Source organism: Podarcis tiliguerta (genome assembly GCF_965153285.1).
Source record: "Podarcis tiliguerta genome assembly, chromosome: 16".
NCBI lineage: Eukaryota > Metazoa > Chordata > Lepidosauria > Squamata > Lacertidae > Podarcis > Podarcis tiliguerta.
This window is the reverse complement of record NC_139549.1, coordinates 109,533-124,627: the sequence shown is the minus strand read 5'-3', so window position 1 is coordinate 124,627 and position 15,095 is coordinate 109,533. Positions and strand designations below refer to the sequence as shown.

At 51.9% G+C, this 15,095-nt stretch overlaps 1 protein-coding gene across 3 annotated transcripts in view; it reads left to right on the top strand.

Moving 5' to 3' along the window:
* The first annotated feature begins 822 nt into the window (after positions 1-822).
* The window catches only part of INSRR (insulin receptor related receptor), a 31,505-nt gene continuing 17,232 nt past the window's right edge, over positions 823-15,095 (top strand). The window contains exons 1-3 of one of the 3 annotated variants that reach the window (XM_083416436.1): positions 823-1,240; positions 10,495-11,055; positions 14,629-14,944. In XM_083416436.1, the coding sequence (XP_083272562.1) occupies positions 1,126-1,240; positions 10,495-11,055; positions 14,629-14,944 (992 nt within the window). In that variant the 5' untranslated portion in view covers positions 823-1,125. Of the gene's footprint in view, positions 1,241-7,497; positions 7,566-10,494; positions 11,056-14,628; positions 14,945-15,095 lie in introns of those variants that run through there. The other 2 variants (XM_083416435.1, XM_083416437.1) reach the window with 2 other exon arrangements.

Sequence of the window (15,095 nt, the reverse complement as noted above, 5' to 3'; positions counted from 1 at the left end):
GGTTGGTCGGAGAAGCAGAGAGCAGCCCCTGTCCTTGGGACAAATCTTAGCTCCACCTGTGAAATGGGGACTTTCTTCTGCTCTGTGCAGAAGAAGAAAGAAATCTCCTCTCAGAAAATGTTGAATAAGGAACATACGAAGCTGCCTTATACAACTGCATCGGAGCAGTGGTCCATCTAGCTCCCCGTTGTCTACACGATACTGGCAGCCGGGGCTTTCAGGCAGGGCACCTCCCACGCGGAGATGGTGCCAGTGGGGACCTGGGCTCTGCATGCCAAGCAGCTGCTCTGCCCCTGAGCTTCGCCCTTCCTTCCCAAACAGGAGGCGCTCCTGCCAGTTAGTGCAGTTGGTCTTCTGCCCCCCCCCCCCCGGTTTCCTGCCCTGATTTCCCCTCTGCTCCTCTTTTATTGGCGCCCCTTTTGAGCCCCGCTCTTCTCGCCTCTGCACCCCGTTCCTGCCCTGAGGGGCTTTCCCTGCCCCCCACCCCTCCTGATTGCCCCCCACTTTCTCTCCCTCCAGCGGCTGCTCCTCACTCCTTTCCTTATTTCCCAAACAAGAAAGGGAAGCCAGTTCCTCCGTCCAACCTCATCTTGCTCCAGTTGTCAGGCTAAATATTTTGAAGTAACAACCGAAAACAAACTGTTGGAACTGGCCCAGTTCTGGCTCTCCAGCCCTCGAGCAAGAGGCGGGCTGCTTCTCCCCCCCCCCCAGCCACACACAACCACAACGGGCAAGCCGTGCTGGTGTGCAAAAGGTCCTGTGCTGCCTGTGCAAGAAAGACAGACTGGCTCCGCCCCTGAGCTGCCCTGGCGGGGATGTTTCCACTCTCCCTCCTCTCCCGGTGCCCAGGTGCCGGAGCCCCGGGGGGGCCAGATGCTTCTGGGCTGTAGGATGGAGAGCAGCCGCTGCCGCCCCCGGGAGGGACCAGCCAGAGCCCAGGGGCTGCTGCTCACCCCTTTGCTGCGGACCTGACCCTCTGTGGTGAGAGGGGGGCTCTCTACCTCCCCCCATGAAAGAGAAACCCCGGCCTCTTGTGATTGGAGCCCAGCCAACGCTTCCACCTCCCCCCCAGCGTTGCCCCCTCCTCTCCTCCTTTGCCCTCCAGAACTGGGTTGTTCATGGACCATGGAGCGGAAGGTGAAAGGAGGGAGCCCCGCTCTCGCCTTCTGGCCGGCCAAGGAAGCCCTGCTCATCCTTTGCCTCTTCGGGCTGGCTCCGCCTGAGCCCGTTGCAGCAGAAAGTAAGTGCCTCCTGAGCTGGGCAGCTGCTGGGTTGCCGGGGGGGGTGTGCAGAAGTGCTTTGCGGGGGGCGGGATAGTGGTGCCCAGGGGGTGCTTTGCTGCAGACTCAAGTCCCCCCCCCCTCCTCCCCAAAGCGTCAGCCCAGGTAGGAAGAAGCCTTCGACTTGCTCACCTCACCAAGCGCCCTGCAAACTGGCCCAGAGCAGAGTTTGGAGATCTCCCATTCTGCGCTCAAGAGTTGGCCGGGACAAACAAACACCCACCGTACACTTCATGCAGGACTATGGCAGATAGAGGCCGGGTGGCCGGGGGTGGTTGTTCTCAGAAGGTCTCTTATGGGCAGCTGGGTGATGCTGGGGGTGCTGAGAGCCCCCCCCGGGCTGACTGGGTTCCACATCTGAGGGGCTTGTCTGAGGGGGGGAAAGAGCTTCCCTTCGGAGTGTGTTAATTATTGTAATGAAGCATCTCAGTGGGCAAGAGCTCCTGGCATTTAACCCATCAGTTGTCCTGATCCGCTTATTAAGAATGATGTAAGGCAGGAAAACTCTTGACTGATAAACTAATTGCAGCTAGAATTAAAACTCCGCAAAACACACACGAGAGCAGCTACGAAGCCCCCAGCTGGTGGTGAAACTGGCTCTCTGGATAAGATTTAAGAGAGGAAGAAAATGTTTGACTCATGTTGTCTTGAGTGTGTTCATATTTCTGCGTGTTTTGTTTTTAAATAGATGATTTGGCCAAGGGAGAGTCTCATTTACTGATGTGTTTATCATGTGTGTTAGCTGCTAGAAGGGAGAATTACTTTGTGTGTTTGTTTTATTGGTCTTTGCTGAGCATATGTATTTATTTTTTTCCTCTGGGGAAATTCAATAAAAAGTCTGCATCTGTACTGGAATTGTTTTAGCACATCTAAAAAAATCTATTTAAAACAATAAACTGTTTGCTTGCTGCTTGCTGCCCGGGGCTCCTTGGGAAGAAAGGGCGAATGAATGAATCAATGAATGAAAAACTTCTCAGGGCACCTGAGAGACTTAACATATTTATCATGGCCTAAGCTTTCATGGACAACAGTTTACTTTGTCAGATGTGAGTGGCCTGTAATCCACAAGGGCACTTATGCCAGACTTGGGCAACCTAGTCACACGATATTTCTCTAACTTGGGTCTCTAGCTGTGGTTGGACCTTGGCGTCTACCTACCTGTGCTGTTATGGATAAAGTGAGGACAGCAGGTGTGTGAGGGAACAGGGACCCAAGTATATCTTGTGTAAACTGGCCGGATTTATAGGCCAGGCACACAAAAGTAACTTTCTCTGTCGGCAAACAGAGCAGAACCAAAACACAGAGGTTGTTGCAAAGCAGGTTGTGCTTGGCTCAGCTGAGGGAAGAATTTGCCCCACATAAGAGGGGAAACCACCCCTCAACCCCCAGCCCATTGAGTCAGGAGCAAAAGGTTGGAGGAACAGACGGTCTGATGCTAGTAAGTGGCAGCAGGGCTCCCTGGAAAACGGCAGTTGTGGGGATTTAACAAGACCCCCAGCAGCAGAGCCAGCAGCGGGCAAAGAGGGATCCCGGGGCATTGCTGCTGTGAGCAGAATGGCAGAAACCAGGCTGCGTGGCTCTTCAGCCCCCCAGGACAGTCAAGTTTCACAGAGCTGCAAACTGGAAACTTACCCTGCTCTTCCCAGCCCTGCTTGAGTCGACTGGTGTATAATGAGGTCAACCCAAGCCCCTCTTCCCACCTGTGTTGCCCAGAAATTGGTATTATTCAAAGGCAATTGCTCCCTCTGGCAATGAAGGCAGCACACAGCCATCATGCCTAGCCTCCCTGAATACAGTGGTACCTCGGGTTACAGACGCTTCAGGTTACAGACTCCGCTAACCCAGAAATAGTACCTCGGGTTAAGAACTTTGCTTCAGGATGAGAACTGAAATTGTGCTCCGGCGGCACGGCAGCAGCAGGAGGCCCCATTAGCTAAAGTGGTGCTTCAGGTTAAGAACAGTTTCAGGTTAAGAACGGACCTCCGAAACGAATTAAGTACTTAACCGGAGGTACCACTGTATGCCTAATCCTCTTTTACAGCTGTTGGTCATACCTTCCTCTTGTTGGAGAGAGTTCTGTGGTTTAACTGGGCTCTGTGCAAAGAAGTCCTTCGTTTTGTCAAACCTGAATTTTCCAATAACCAGTTTCATTGGGTGTTCACAAGTTAAAGACTCCCTGCCTGAAACCTTGGGGAGCTGCTGGCCAGGGTAGGTATTGCTGTACTAAATGGGCCCCAGTGATCTGACCAGGGCCAGATTTAGGTTTGATGAGGCCCTCAGCTCCTGAAGGTAATGGGGCTCTTTATATGTCCAGCTGTCCTTTGTCAACAACAAATTCTTGCTGTTTTTTGTGTTGAATATATGCTATATGGTAACTTATCGACCTAATAGGTATCTAAAGCCATTTGCACACGCAGAATGTAGGCACCCAATATATAGAAATGAGCAAACCAGTGATATTTTAGGGAGCAGGTGGGGCCCATGACTTACATCATAGGAGCCTACACAACACAAAACACTGTTCCTGTATGCAAGTTTTATTTTATATTTTGGAAATGTACATCCATTTTTTCCCTTTAATTTTTTTGGGGCCCCACAAGAGAGTGGGCCCCTAAGCTATAGCTTGTTTAGCTTATATGCAAATCTGGCCCTGGGTCCGACGTGTTGCAAGGCAGCTTCCTCTGTCCCTAGATCCTGCTGCCTGAGAGAGCCTTTGGGGGGGAGAAGGCGCTTCCTTGTGCCCCTTTGCTGGATTCCAGGGGCATAAAGGACTGCAGGGAGGGGGGTCACAGGAGGCCTGGGTGGCAACTCTTGAGGCAGCAACAGGAGAGCCCCAGACCAGAGATGAGTCTTTGTGGGTTGGGGGGGGCAGCTTCCCGCTAACTCCAGGGGGGAAAGGCAGGAATGGAGACATGGAAGAGGCTGACCCTCGCCCTAATGGGGCCAGCTTGCCAGGAGGACCCCCTTGGAGTCCAGCCAGCATCTGCCCGCCAGGCTGCCCAGGTGGCCTCCCTTTCTTAACATGGTGCTAGTTTTGCCTTGGAAAGCTCAAAGCAGCTCATGCCCAAAGCACTACAATTTTAGCTAACGAGAAGCCCCCCCCCCCCCCCCGTCCCCACCAGCCCGCTGGGATGGTGGTGTTTAACTGAGAAAGCTGGCTGAAAACCTTGCCCTACCATTAGGCAGATGCTGAAGTGTGGGGAGGACAAAGCTGTGGACTCTGTAGCTGGTCAATCAGCGTCATGATAGTCCTCATCAGATCACAGGCACCCCTGCATAGGGAGAAGGCTGCCTTCTTCTGAGTCAGACCATTGGTCTGCCTGGTTCAGTACTGTCTACGCTTTGTGGCCGTGGCTTCCCAGGGCTTCACACTCAGGGTCCTCTCCCAGCTCTGCCTGGCAATGCCAGAGAGAATCAGACCTGGGACCTTCTGCATGCCAAGCAGCTGTTCCACTGCTGAGCTCCTGTCACTCACAAAAACCCACATCTGAAGAGAGGTGGTTGCGGCTTCTAGTCCACTGTGCCAAGCGAGTGCCCCTGTTCTAGGCATGAGCTTGCCTTGTCCAGCCATCTTTCTCCCGGCTCCCGGGGCAGGCCAGAGTCCCGGCTGGCGCCTGGTGGTCTCTGAGGGGAGCTGGGCCCCCCTTCGCTCCCCTTCCCTTGTGCCTCCTGAGAGCACCAGGCCGATCCTCTCTTGTTGCCAGGTGGAGTGTTTGGGGTTTGAAGTTTGCGTTTACAGAATTTAGCCCCGGTGTTTATAGTAAATGTCAGTTTGGACTGAAGCGTTGCTCTGGAGGTGATAATTTGGCTTCAGGTTTCACATACACACACCATGAGAGCGGAGCATGGCCAGCAGCAGCAGCAGCGGAGCCACGCCAAGACAGGGTCTCCTTTGCTGCCCTTTGCGGCCGGGGCGGGGGGGACGGACTTCTGAGCAGGTTGTCTATTTCGCACGTTCCTGGGGAAGCCTTTTACACGAGGGGGGTGGTGACCAGGGCTTTTTGTCAGCCGGAACTCTGTTCTGGCACCTCTCAGGTGGGCGCCATTTGCCATTCTAAGAGAGCAAGAGAGGGGCGCATGGTGAGTTCCAGCACCTCTTTTTTCTAGAAAAATAGCACTGGTGGTGCCTATTGGGGATGGGGCAGCATCCTTTGACCCCCCCCCCACTACCACCTGGGGCAGACGATTTGCAGCCAGTCCTGAGGCCTTGCTGACTTGCTCCAGTTCAGGGCCAAGAGCGCCTCTAGCCCCCGTGTGTGCCAGGTGGGCAGGTAGCTCTTTCAAAATGGCCCCTCACCTCCCTTCCCTTGCCATTTTGACAAGCAAAGCTGGATGATCCCCCCCCCGGTTCTCCTCACAGCCCCCCCCCCAGTGAGTGTTTTGTCACACTTAGCAAACACTGAGATATCAAAATACTGTGAGCAAATATTACCCGTGGCTATTCAGACCTTCCGGAACAGAAACGGAACTGTTTAAACAGGTGATCAAACAGGGCTTTTCCCCTGGACATGATGCCGCCCTGAGCGCCGTCTCCTCCACATCTCTCTGGGCTGCTCCTCTTGTGCCTTTGCTGAGCATTGTAAGGCTGCTTGCCTTTGTCCATGGACCACAAACACACCATTAGCCGGAGAAAGGAAGCAGCAAGTTTGGGCAGGTGCCAGATTCTCCTTTTGTGAAAGATGGAAGCTGAGCACTTGGGAAGCTGCAGCCCCGTTGCCAGGAAGCCAGGAAGCCCCTTTCAGGACCATTCATTTCCAGCCCCTCCTGGACAGCAAAGCAACTGGGGAGCTTTTTCAGGGAGAGTTCAAAGAGCCAGCAGTTCAAATGCTTGGCAGCAGAGCACATGATCTGGACACGGGAGGCACCAGGTTCCATTCCTGGCGTTTTCAGGATGGTCTGGGAATGCCTCCTGTTTCTGAAACCCCGTGGAGCAGCTGCCGGTCAGTGCAGACAATGTTAAGCAAATAGATCTAGGTAAAAAGCAAAATTTTATGTTTCTACTTAAATGGAAACTTTGAGGAGTGTCACCTTGCTTTATCTTTAGTGGGCGGCTGTGGTCGGTGAGACAGAGTCCAGGCTTTGCATGCAGAAGGTCCCTGGCTTAATTTGTGGAAGGAGCCTTGCAGAGTGGTGGGCAGTCCTCCCAACGGCTGCATTGGGGCAAGGTCTACGGGGAAGAGTTGCTGTGATCTCTAGGGCTGCACTGTTTCAGTTTCTTTCAATAAAGAGTCAACTTCACTCCCACCGGGTGTTTTATTGCTGACCTGCTCCCGACTCTGGGGCCTGACTTTGGCCTACAGCTGTGGTCTGATGCTAACAAACTGCATACAGCTGCTGTTGGAGGGGAAGAGAGTATATATGGCGATATCCCATTTAAATATTTTTAAGTGTGGTGTAGTGGTTAAGAGCGGTAGTCATGTAATCTGGGGAACCGGGTTCGTGTCTCCACTCCTCCACATGCAGCTGCTGCGTGACCTTGGGCCAGTCACACTTCTTTGAAGTCTCTCAGCCCCACTCACCTCACAGAGTGTTTGTTGTGGGGGAGGAAGGGAAAAGGAGATTGTTAGCCGCTTTGAGACTCCTGAAGGGGAGTGAAAGGCGGGATATCAAATCCAAACTCTTCTTCTTCTTCTTCTTAAATCCCACTTTCCAGCCCCAGAAGGGCCCAGAGCAGCTTGCAGTTCTCTACCATCTTAAAAGCCATGACACCAAAGGAAAGTGGCTGGGGAGGGAGGAGGAGGTAACAAACCCAGGGGCCAGTTTTTCTGTACAGTGGATCAACACAAGCTCTTGGAGCCTCCTTCTGGGCATGGCTGTGGCAGCTGCCATGATGAAATTTACCACCGGTGGGAAGCAGGCAGCTGTGTCTCTTGGCCTTGCTGTTCATGTTGCCCAGGAGGAGGTAATGAAAATGACCTCTGAGGGCCTGCCCCCACCTCCAAGTAAATACTGGCATCCGGGGACAGAGATTAGAGCGGGGCTGATGCCAGGCCTCCTTCTGTGGTGCCCTTCCTCGCTTCCTTCCTTATCTGCCTTTCTCTGGGGAGAGACTGGGACCAGCCTCTCGCCCAACACCAGGGAGCCTGACTGCTGCTGCTGCTGCTGCTGCCGGATCCAGCCCAAGGCCTTGAAAGGCAGCCACTCCCAGGGGCCCAAAGGCTGCTGCATTTGCAGCAGATCCACAGTGTGCAGCCTGGCCGACAAGAGCCAAGCCAGGATTCCCACAAGGCCCACCTCTGCCTTGCAGAGCGCCAAGGGGAGTGGATGGCAAACCTCAGAGGGAAAGTAAGACTTCCTTATATATATATATATATATATACAGTGGTACCTCGGGTTACAGGATGAGAGCAGAAATCGCGTAGCGGCAGCCCCATTAGCTAAAGTGGTGCTTCAGGTTAAGAATAGTTTCAGGTTAAGAACGGACCTCCAGAATGAATTAAGTTCTTTAGCTGAGGTACCACTGTATATAAAAAACCTTCTTAAGCACCCAAAATTCATAATAAATCACTTTATGAAGACCCAGTGCATTTCAGAGAAACTGCTTCAACTGTCAGGCATCCCTGGGATCAGACTGTGTACAGTACTTACCGTAAATAAAAGCACCACTTGATTTTTTAAAAACAGTGGTACCTCGGGTTAAGAACTTAATTTGTTCTGGAGGTCCGTTCTTAACCTGAAACTGTTCTTTACCTGAGGTAGCACTTTAGCTAATGGGGCCTCCCGCTGCTGCTGCACGATTTCTGTTCTCATCCTGGAGCAAAGTTCTTAACCCAAAGTACTATTTCTGGGTTAGTAGAGTCTGTAACCTGAAGCGTCTGTAACCCAAGGTACCACTGTATAACCTCCACCCCCCCCACCTCTTAGCAATTTACAACAATATAAAGCATTAATAATAACAATATTGATTGCAAAAAAAGGAAAAAAACAGAACCTCAGAGTGGTTTAAAGGTAAAGGTAAAGGTACCCCTGCCCGTACGGGCCAGTCTTGACAGACTCTAGGGTTGTGCGCCCATCTCACTCAAGAGGCCGGGGGCCAGCGCTGTCCGGAGACACTTCCGGGTCACGTGGCCAGCGTGACATCGCTGCTCTGGCGAGCCAGAGCTGCACACGGAAACGCCGTTTACCTTCCCGCTAGTAAGCGGTCCCTATTTATCTACTTGCACCCGAGAGTGCTTTCGAACTGCTAGGTTGGCAGGCGCTGGGACCGAACAACGGGAGCGCACCCCACTGCGGGGATTCGAACTGCCGACCTTTCGATCGGCAAGCCCTAGGCACTGAGGCTTTTACCCACAGCGCCACCCGCGTCCCTCAGAGTGGTTTACAAAATGATTAAATGAGAAAATTAAGAAAGATTTCCAATACTTAGAACATGCAAGAAGTTAAAATACTAAAACAGATAAAAAAATTCCCAGCAGCATTTCTAAGCATCTGGGTAGGCTTGTCCAAGCAATTTTTTAGCAGGAGCCAAAAAGAGTCCAGCCGAGCCACCTGCTTGATCTCAATAGGCAGGGAGTTCCCAAGTGTTGGTGCCACCCTAAATGACCTGCTTCATTTATTCATTCATATTAAATGTGTATACTGCCCTTCCTCCATAATTCTCATGGTAGTTCACAGTTTAAAGATACAAGATAAAAGCACCAAATAGATAATAAAAACAAGAACAAGAACAAACCAAGAACCCCGTAAATGCAGAACGGCTACTGCGTGGCCCCTGTAGCGGTGCCAATTCTGCCGAGCAAAGCAATTCAGAGGACACGTGGGATAAAGCTTATTTTAAAGCTTCTTGTAGGGTTGTTGTTGTTGTTTTACTATAGTATTGTTTTACTCTTCTGTTCAATGTGTCCTGCTTGGCCACTGTGACAAGAGAAATACGACTAATGGATCCATAAGCCAAGCTGCTTCAGGCCCTGAGAGGAGGGTTTTCCCTTCCATCAGGAGCAGCAAGACGGGTGTTGAAAATGGGGTCTCTGTCCCAGCAGGGTCTTGGGTCTCTCCCTGGTGGAGGGTGTGGGGAGAGGAGCAATGTGGCGTCTTTGCCGTCTCTTTTCCTTGTAATTCCTGTTCTGTTTTCAAAAGCGCAGACTGCACTGTCTTGTTTCAGGCCACCCCAATCTCTGAGCGCTGAGACATCCCAGGGGTTTGGGATGCTTTCCCAGAGTTCGTGTTTCCCTTTGGAATGAGGCAAACAGGAGACTGCGATGTCTTTATGATATGTGGTTTATTTACAGATATATACAAACTGAGCCCACACAGGAGGGGCTCCCAGCCTCCAACCCCCCAAAAGGTCTTGCTTCTTTTTCTCCCACAGTCACAGCCTTGGATCCCATCAGAAATCAAACGCTGCTTTCTGAGCCTCTCCTGGCTGCTTTACTTCTGGCTCACACCATAGCAAACTCTGCTGTAAAACTCAGGCTTTGTCCTTCTAGCTATCTGAGAGTTGAAGTAGGGCCCCCACCCACTTATTGTCTGGCGCAGAGCCCCCTTTCCTTTGTTCTCTTAATGGCCCATCACCCAGTCAGTCACTTCCACAGGGAGCTTGCCTGGCTTAGCTTTAAGACTTCCTGGATCCAAGGATAAGAGGGGTTTGGCACCCACAAACCTAGAACAATATGTTGGGAGAAAGAGTGCATAAGCTGCTATGTATTAGTGAAAATAACATAAAACGCAGCCTCGGGGGAAACGAGGAGAGTTTAGTACGGTGCTTTTAATGATTGTTTTGTCCTGCTTTTTAATGGTGAGATATACATTTCATCTGCCCCCTGTTGTGGCCAGCTGAGTTGGCAGCATATAAATACTTTTCTAAATAAATAAAGTGCTGGCGGGTTTTCACGAGGGCTTAAGAACTGTTGTGGAAATGGGGTGAGCTGAATGTAAGATTGGGAAAATGGGAAAGCAAATTTGTCTTCTTCTGGCTGTTCAGACAGACAGAGGCTCCCTGTGTCAGGCAGAGGCCCTCTGAGGAGGTTGGAAAGAGCAGCCTCTCCTCCTGGGCCATTCACACAAACAGGTGGTGCAAGAATGTTGAGATTCCTGCATTGCAGGGGGCTGGACTAGATGACCCTGGGGCTCCCTTCCAACTCCGTGAGTCTGGAGCCTGAGGGGTGTTTGTGTGGGTCAAAGTCTGAAGAGAGTCCTGTGTGCTGGAACAGAGCATGAGCTGTTCTTCATGTCCTGGTGACTCGTTTTCTCTCCCTGCCATTCCCCATTTCTCCAGTCTGCGAGAGCATGGATATCCGCGTCGATGTCTCCCAGCTGCGGAATCTGGAGAACTGCACCATCATCGAGGGCAACCTGCAGATCCTCCTCCTGTTCACCACCAGCAGCGAGGACTTCCACCCCTTCAGCTTCCCCCGCCTGGTCATGATCACGGAGTACCTCCTGCTCTTCCGCGTCTATGGGCTGGAGAGCCTGCGCGACCTCTTCCCCAACCTGTCAGTCATCCGGGGGACCAGTCTTTTCTTCAACTACGCCCTGGTCATCTTTGAAATGCCGCACCTGCGGGACATCGGCCTGCACAGCCTGACCAACATCCTGAACGGCTCTGTGCGCATCGAGCGCAACCAGGAGCTCTGCCACATCTCCACCATCGACTGGGGACTGATGCAGACCCCCCACGCGCTGGAGCAAAACATCATCTTGCACAACAAGCCCGCGGAGGAGTGTGCTGACGTGTGCCCGGGCATCCTGGACGTGGAGAAGCCCTGCGTCCAGACCCAGACCAGCCTCAAGGGGCAGCTGGAGTATCGCTGCTGGACCTCCAGCAACTGCCAGAAAGGTGGGTTGACCCAGGTCCACTCTGGGCGTGTGGTGCCTGCAGTGGCCTTGCGAGGGGCTTGGGAATGGCTGGGCTTCGCAAGGGGGCAGAAGGGCTTCATGGGCCACTTGATTCCCATTGTGCTTCAGAAAGAGTTCCTTGGCACGAGAACAGCAAAAACAACAGTTAATCCAAACCCAAATATAATTTATTTATAGTCCATCAGCCACAAATCCAACAGTTATCATATAACTAGCTGTTGCCGAGGGCAGTGGAGAATCAGGACCAAACAAGGCACGGTGGGGTGAGGTTGCTGCGGCTTTAAGAGGGGATTAGGCAAATTCATGGAGGACGAGGTGGTCAATGGCTGCTGTGAATAATGCTGGGTTTTGAGAGCACAGGTCCTGCTGTGGCTCTCAAATGAGCTGGCTGCCGGTGCCTTCTTGCCATGACGCCTCTGCTCTTCTGAATATCAGGTGCTGGAAACCACAGGAGGGCAGGGGGCTCTTGCACTCGGGTCCTGCTTGCTGCCTTCCCACAGGAAAATGTTTGGCCCCTGTGAGAACAGGATGCTGGGCTAGAGGAGCCCTTGGCCGGATCCAGCAGGCTCTTCTGATGTTCTTATGATCTGCTTCACCCCTGTGGGACAGAATGCCGAGCTGGATGAGCCCCTTTGGGCCTGATCCAGCTGCAGCCAGGCTCTACAAAAGCCATGCCTGTGTCCTTTTAACCCCTTCCTTTCAGGCTGCCGCTGCCTGAGCTGGGAGGGCCCCCTTCCCTCTCTCCTTCCACACTGACGTTCCTCCCTGGCTGGGCTCATGGCTCATTCTGCCGGCACGGCTGTCTTGGGAGCCTGGCTGGCTATTTGCCTGGAGACACACAGGTGTGGCTAGTATGATCCGGCCTGGGACCTTCTGCCTAAGTCTCCTCAAAACAAGGACCCAATAAACTTTGTTCTTTCCTGTGTTTACACAGAGGAACTATTATTAGGAAACAGGTGCTTTACTTTTTAATTCCTTTGTGGCCTATTTTTAGGAGCTCTCCAAAATGGGAGGCATGAGGTGAGCAAGTTAGGTACTCTGGTGATGTCATTAGTTTCCCTGCTGGGTGCTTGCATTTCTCGCCTGCCCTCTAGCGCCTGGTTTTTTAAAAATGCCACCGCAGAAGGACAGATCCCCAGTTCTGTTCATTTCCCACAGGAAGTAATGATGATGACGACGACACATTTGTTTATACCCCACCTTTCCCCCTAATGGGGCTCAAGGCAGTTTACAGATAAAAACAATCAAAAGCAACAATATTTTTTAAAAAAACATGGATAGAATTAAAACTATTTACATATATAAACTCTGTTTAAAACATATAGGCGGCAACCATTTCGCACGAGGGTTTTGTTCCCGGCCCCTGCATGCGTTGGCAGAGCATGTCTATGCATGCCCCGTCCCCATTCTGCCCTCTTCCAGTTCCAAAAGGATCTGCACATTGGTGATTGCGCATCAGTTGGACACTCCCCAAACAATTGTCACCTGTGGAAATAATTACAATACAACAACATGGCCCCAGCCATTTCATTAAAAGCAGTCTGTTCCCAAAAGCACGGTTGAAAAGGAAAGTCTTTGCCTGCTGGTGGAAGGACAGCAAAGAGGGAGCCAGTGTGGCTTCGGCAGGGAGGGAATTGCAGAATCTGGGAGCAGCCACTGAAAAGGCCCTGTGATGACTCCTAGCTTGGCCTTAGGCTTCAACCATGATGGGTATTCTGGAAACCGTGTGCCTCTGAATAATACCAGTCACTGGGAGTCGGGGGGGGGGGGATTGCTGTTGCTTTCAGGTTCTGCTTCTGGGCTCCCCAAAGGCACCTGGGTGGCCGCTGTGAGAATAGGGTGCTGCGCTGAAAGGGCCCCCTTTGGTCTGATCCCACAGGCTCTTTCTCTGCTGCTGGTCCAGCGTTCCCAGCATCACCTTGGCGAGTTTCTGGACCCTTTCAGGCTCCTTCAGGATTCCTTAGAGAAATGCTCTGGGCTGCCAAATGGCAGAGCAGTACCCCAGCTGATCTGTGGAATCTATACTGTGTGGGATAAACTTGTCTTTGGAAAGGCAGCAAGCTTAGGCCAGTGAACTGAGAAGAGCTACTTCTTTAGAATCAGCCCTCCATGCCCTCCTGGTCTCCTTTGCATTGTCCTTTGGGGGAGACCCCCCCCCCCCATCAGCTGCAGCCCTGTCTCACCGTTGTGAAACTCTCATAAAAGTATGTGAGTCTCCTGGGCTTGTTTGCTGTCAACAAGAGAGCTGCTAATGAAATATACACTGCAAACAGGCAGATCGTTATCTCCTCCAGCTGCCTTGCGCTCTCCCTCTTGGACGGGCCTTTGGCCTCCTCTTCTCTTGCTGGGCGAGGCGGCCAGCTGTGCCTCTCAGGACTGCTGTGTAGGTGTGTGGTGTTTCAAGAGTTGCAGCTGAGATTCCCCTTCTGCATCACTGTCCAGCACCACCTGACCAACCTCCTGGTGGACTGGACCATCTCTAGGGCAGCGGAGAGGGTGAAAGAGGCCTTTGTGCCTGGGCCAGGAGGGCTCCTCTGATTCATTAACTCATTAACAGACTGGTACAGCTTGGGAGGTCAATCTGTGGTATGAATTAGGATGATCCATACAAACCCAAATGTCTATGTGCCAGTAAATGGAGGCAACTAACTTAAATTATGCTTGGCGAGGTTGCCTGCTTCTGCCTTGCTGCTTGCTGTTTCCACAGAGCTGTTAGCTGAAGGTTTAGGATTTGAAATACTAAAAAGTGTTAAGACAGGGTGGCGTTTACTATCAGTTTATATGCTGATGACATCAGAAACAAGGCAGGAGATAAAGCACTACATTGTGTTCTGCTGCCCTTGTGCATCCTGCCGCCTGAGGCATTCACCTCTCCTTGTCTCATGGGTGGGCCGGCCCCAACTTCTAGGGCACCTTTCAAATTAGAAATGTTTTTCCAAGGTGGCGTAATAGAATATTACTAAAACAAAGCATAAAAGAGAATGGAAGTCATTCATATGGACACTGGGCCAGGGCCAGGCTCTCAACTAAACCAATACCCATAAAACTCAGCTTACTTTTCGAAGTTCTCACTCCTCCATTGCAGTAGACTTGCAACTCACACAGAGGTTACATTAGAGATAGCAAATAAAGCAAACATCATGTATAGTCAAAACACATTGGGTACAATGTCGGGTCTTTCTGCTCCCTTTTCAAATTTTTTTGAATGCACACAAGTTAACTGCACATAAATTGCGGGTCTACTGTATTAGTGAAATATACACACAAAAATGTGTGTATTAGTGGAAATATACAAAAAATGAACTGGCTAAGGGGGGAATTGTTTGCAAAGAGGCATACAAGCAAAATTGTGTACAAAAATACATATATTGGGTGAAATGTGCGCAAAAATGCACCTGTGATTTTCATGTGGATCTTTTTAAAAATCTGCAGACATGGGTGTGTGTGGAATAAGGAGAGCTAAAATGAAGATTGGGGGGAGAAGCTGAGGGCAGCTCTCCCAGTGCGGCTCTTGCCTCCCACTCCAGCTTCCGCCCCTTTCTCCCCCTTGCAGTGTGTCCCTGCAAAGCGGGAGGTGCTGCCTGCACCAGCTCCTCCGAGTGCTGCCACCGAGAGTGCCTGGGGAGCTGCCGCCGCCCAGGAGACAGCCACGCCTGCACCGCCTGCCGCCACTTCTACTTCAACGGGCACTGCCTGAGCTCCTGCCCGGAGCTGACCTACGAGTACGAGGGGTGGCGCTGCGTGACCGCGGAGCACTGCGCCAGCCTGCGCAAGGTGTCGGAGAACCCCCGCGACTCCTCCAAGTTTGTCATCCACCAGAGGCAGTGCCTCTCGGAGTGCCCCTCGGGGTACAAGAGGAACGAGAGCAGGTGAGGGGGCCAGCCGGCCCGTCCCACACTTTGCAAGGGCCTGAGAGCTCATTTGTGTTCTGCCAAGTCTTGGACTGATCAGGTCACTTAAAACACTTTTGCCCCAGTTTTCACAGAATCATAGAACTGTAGAATCAGAAGGGACCCCAAG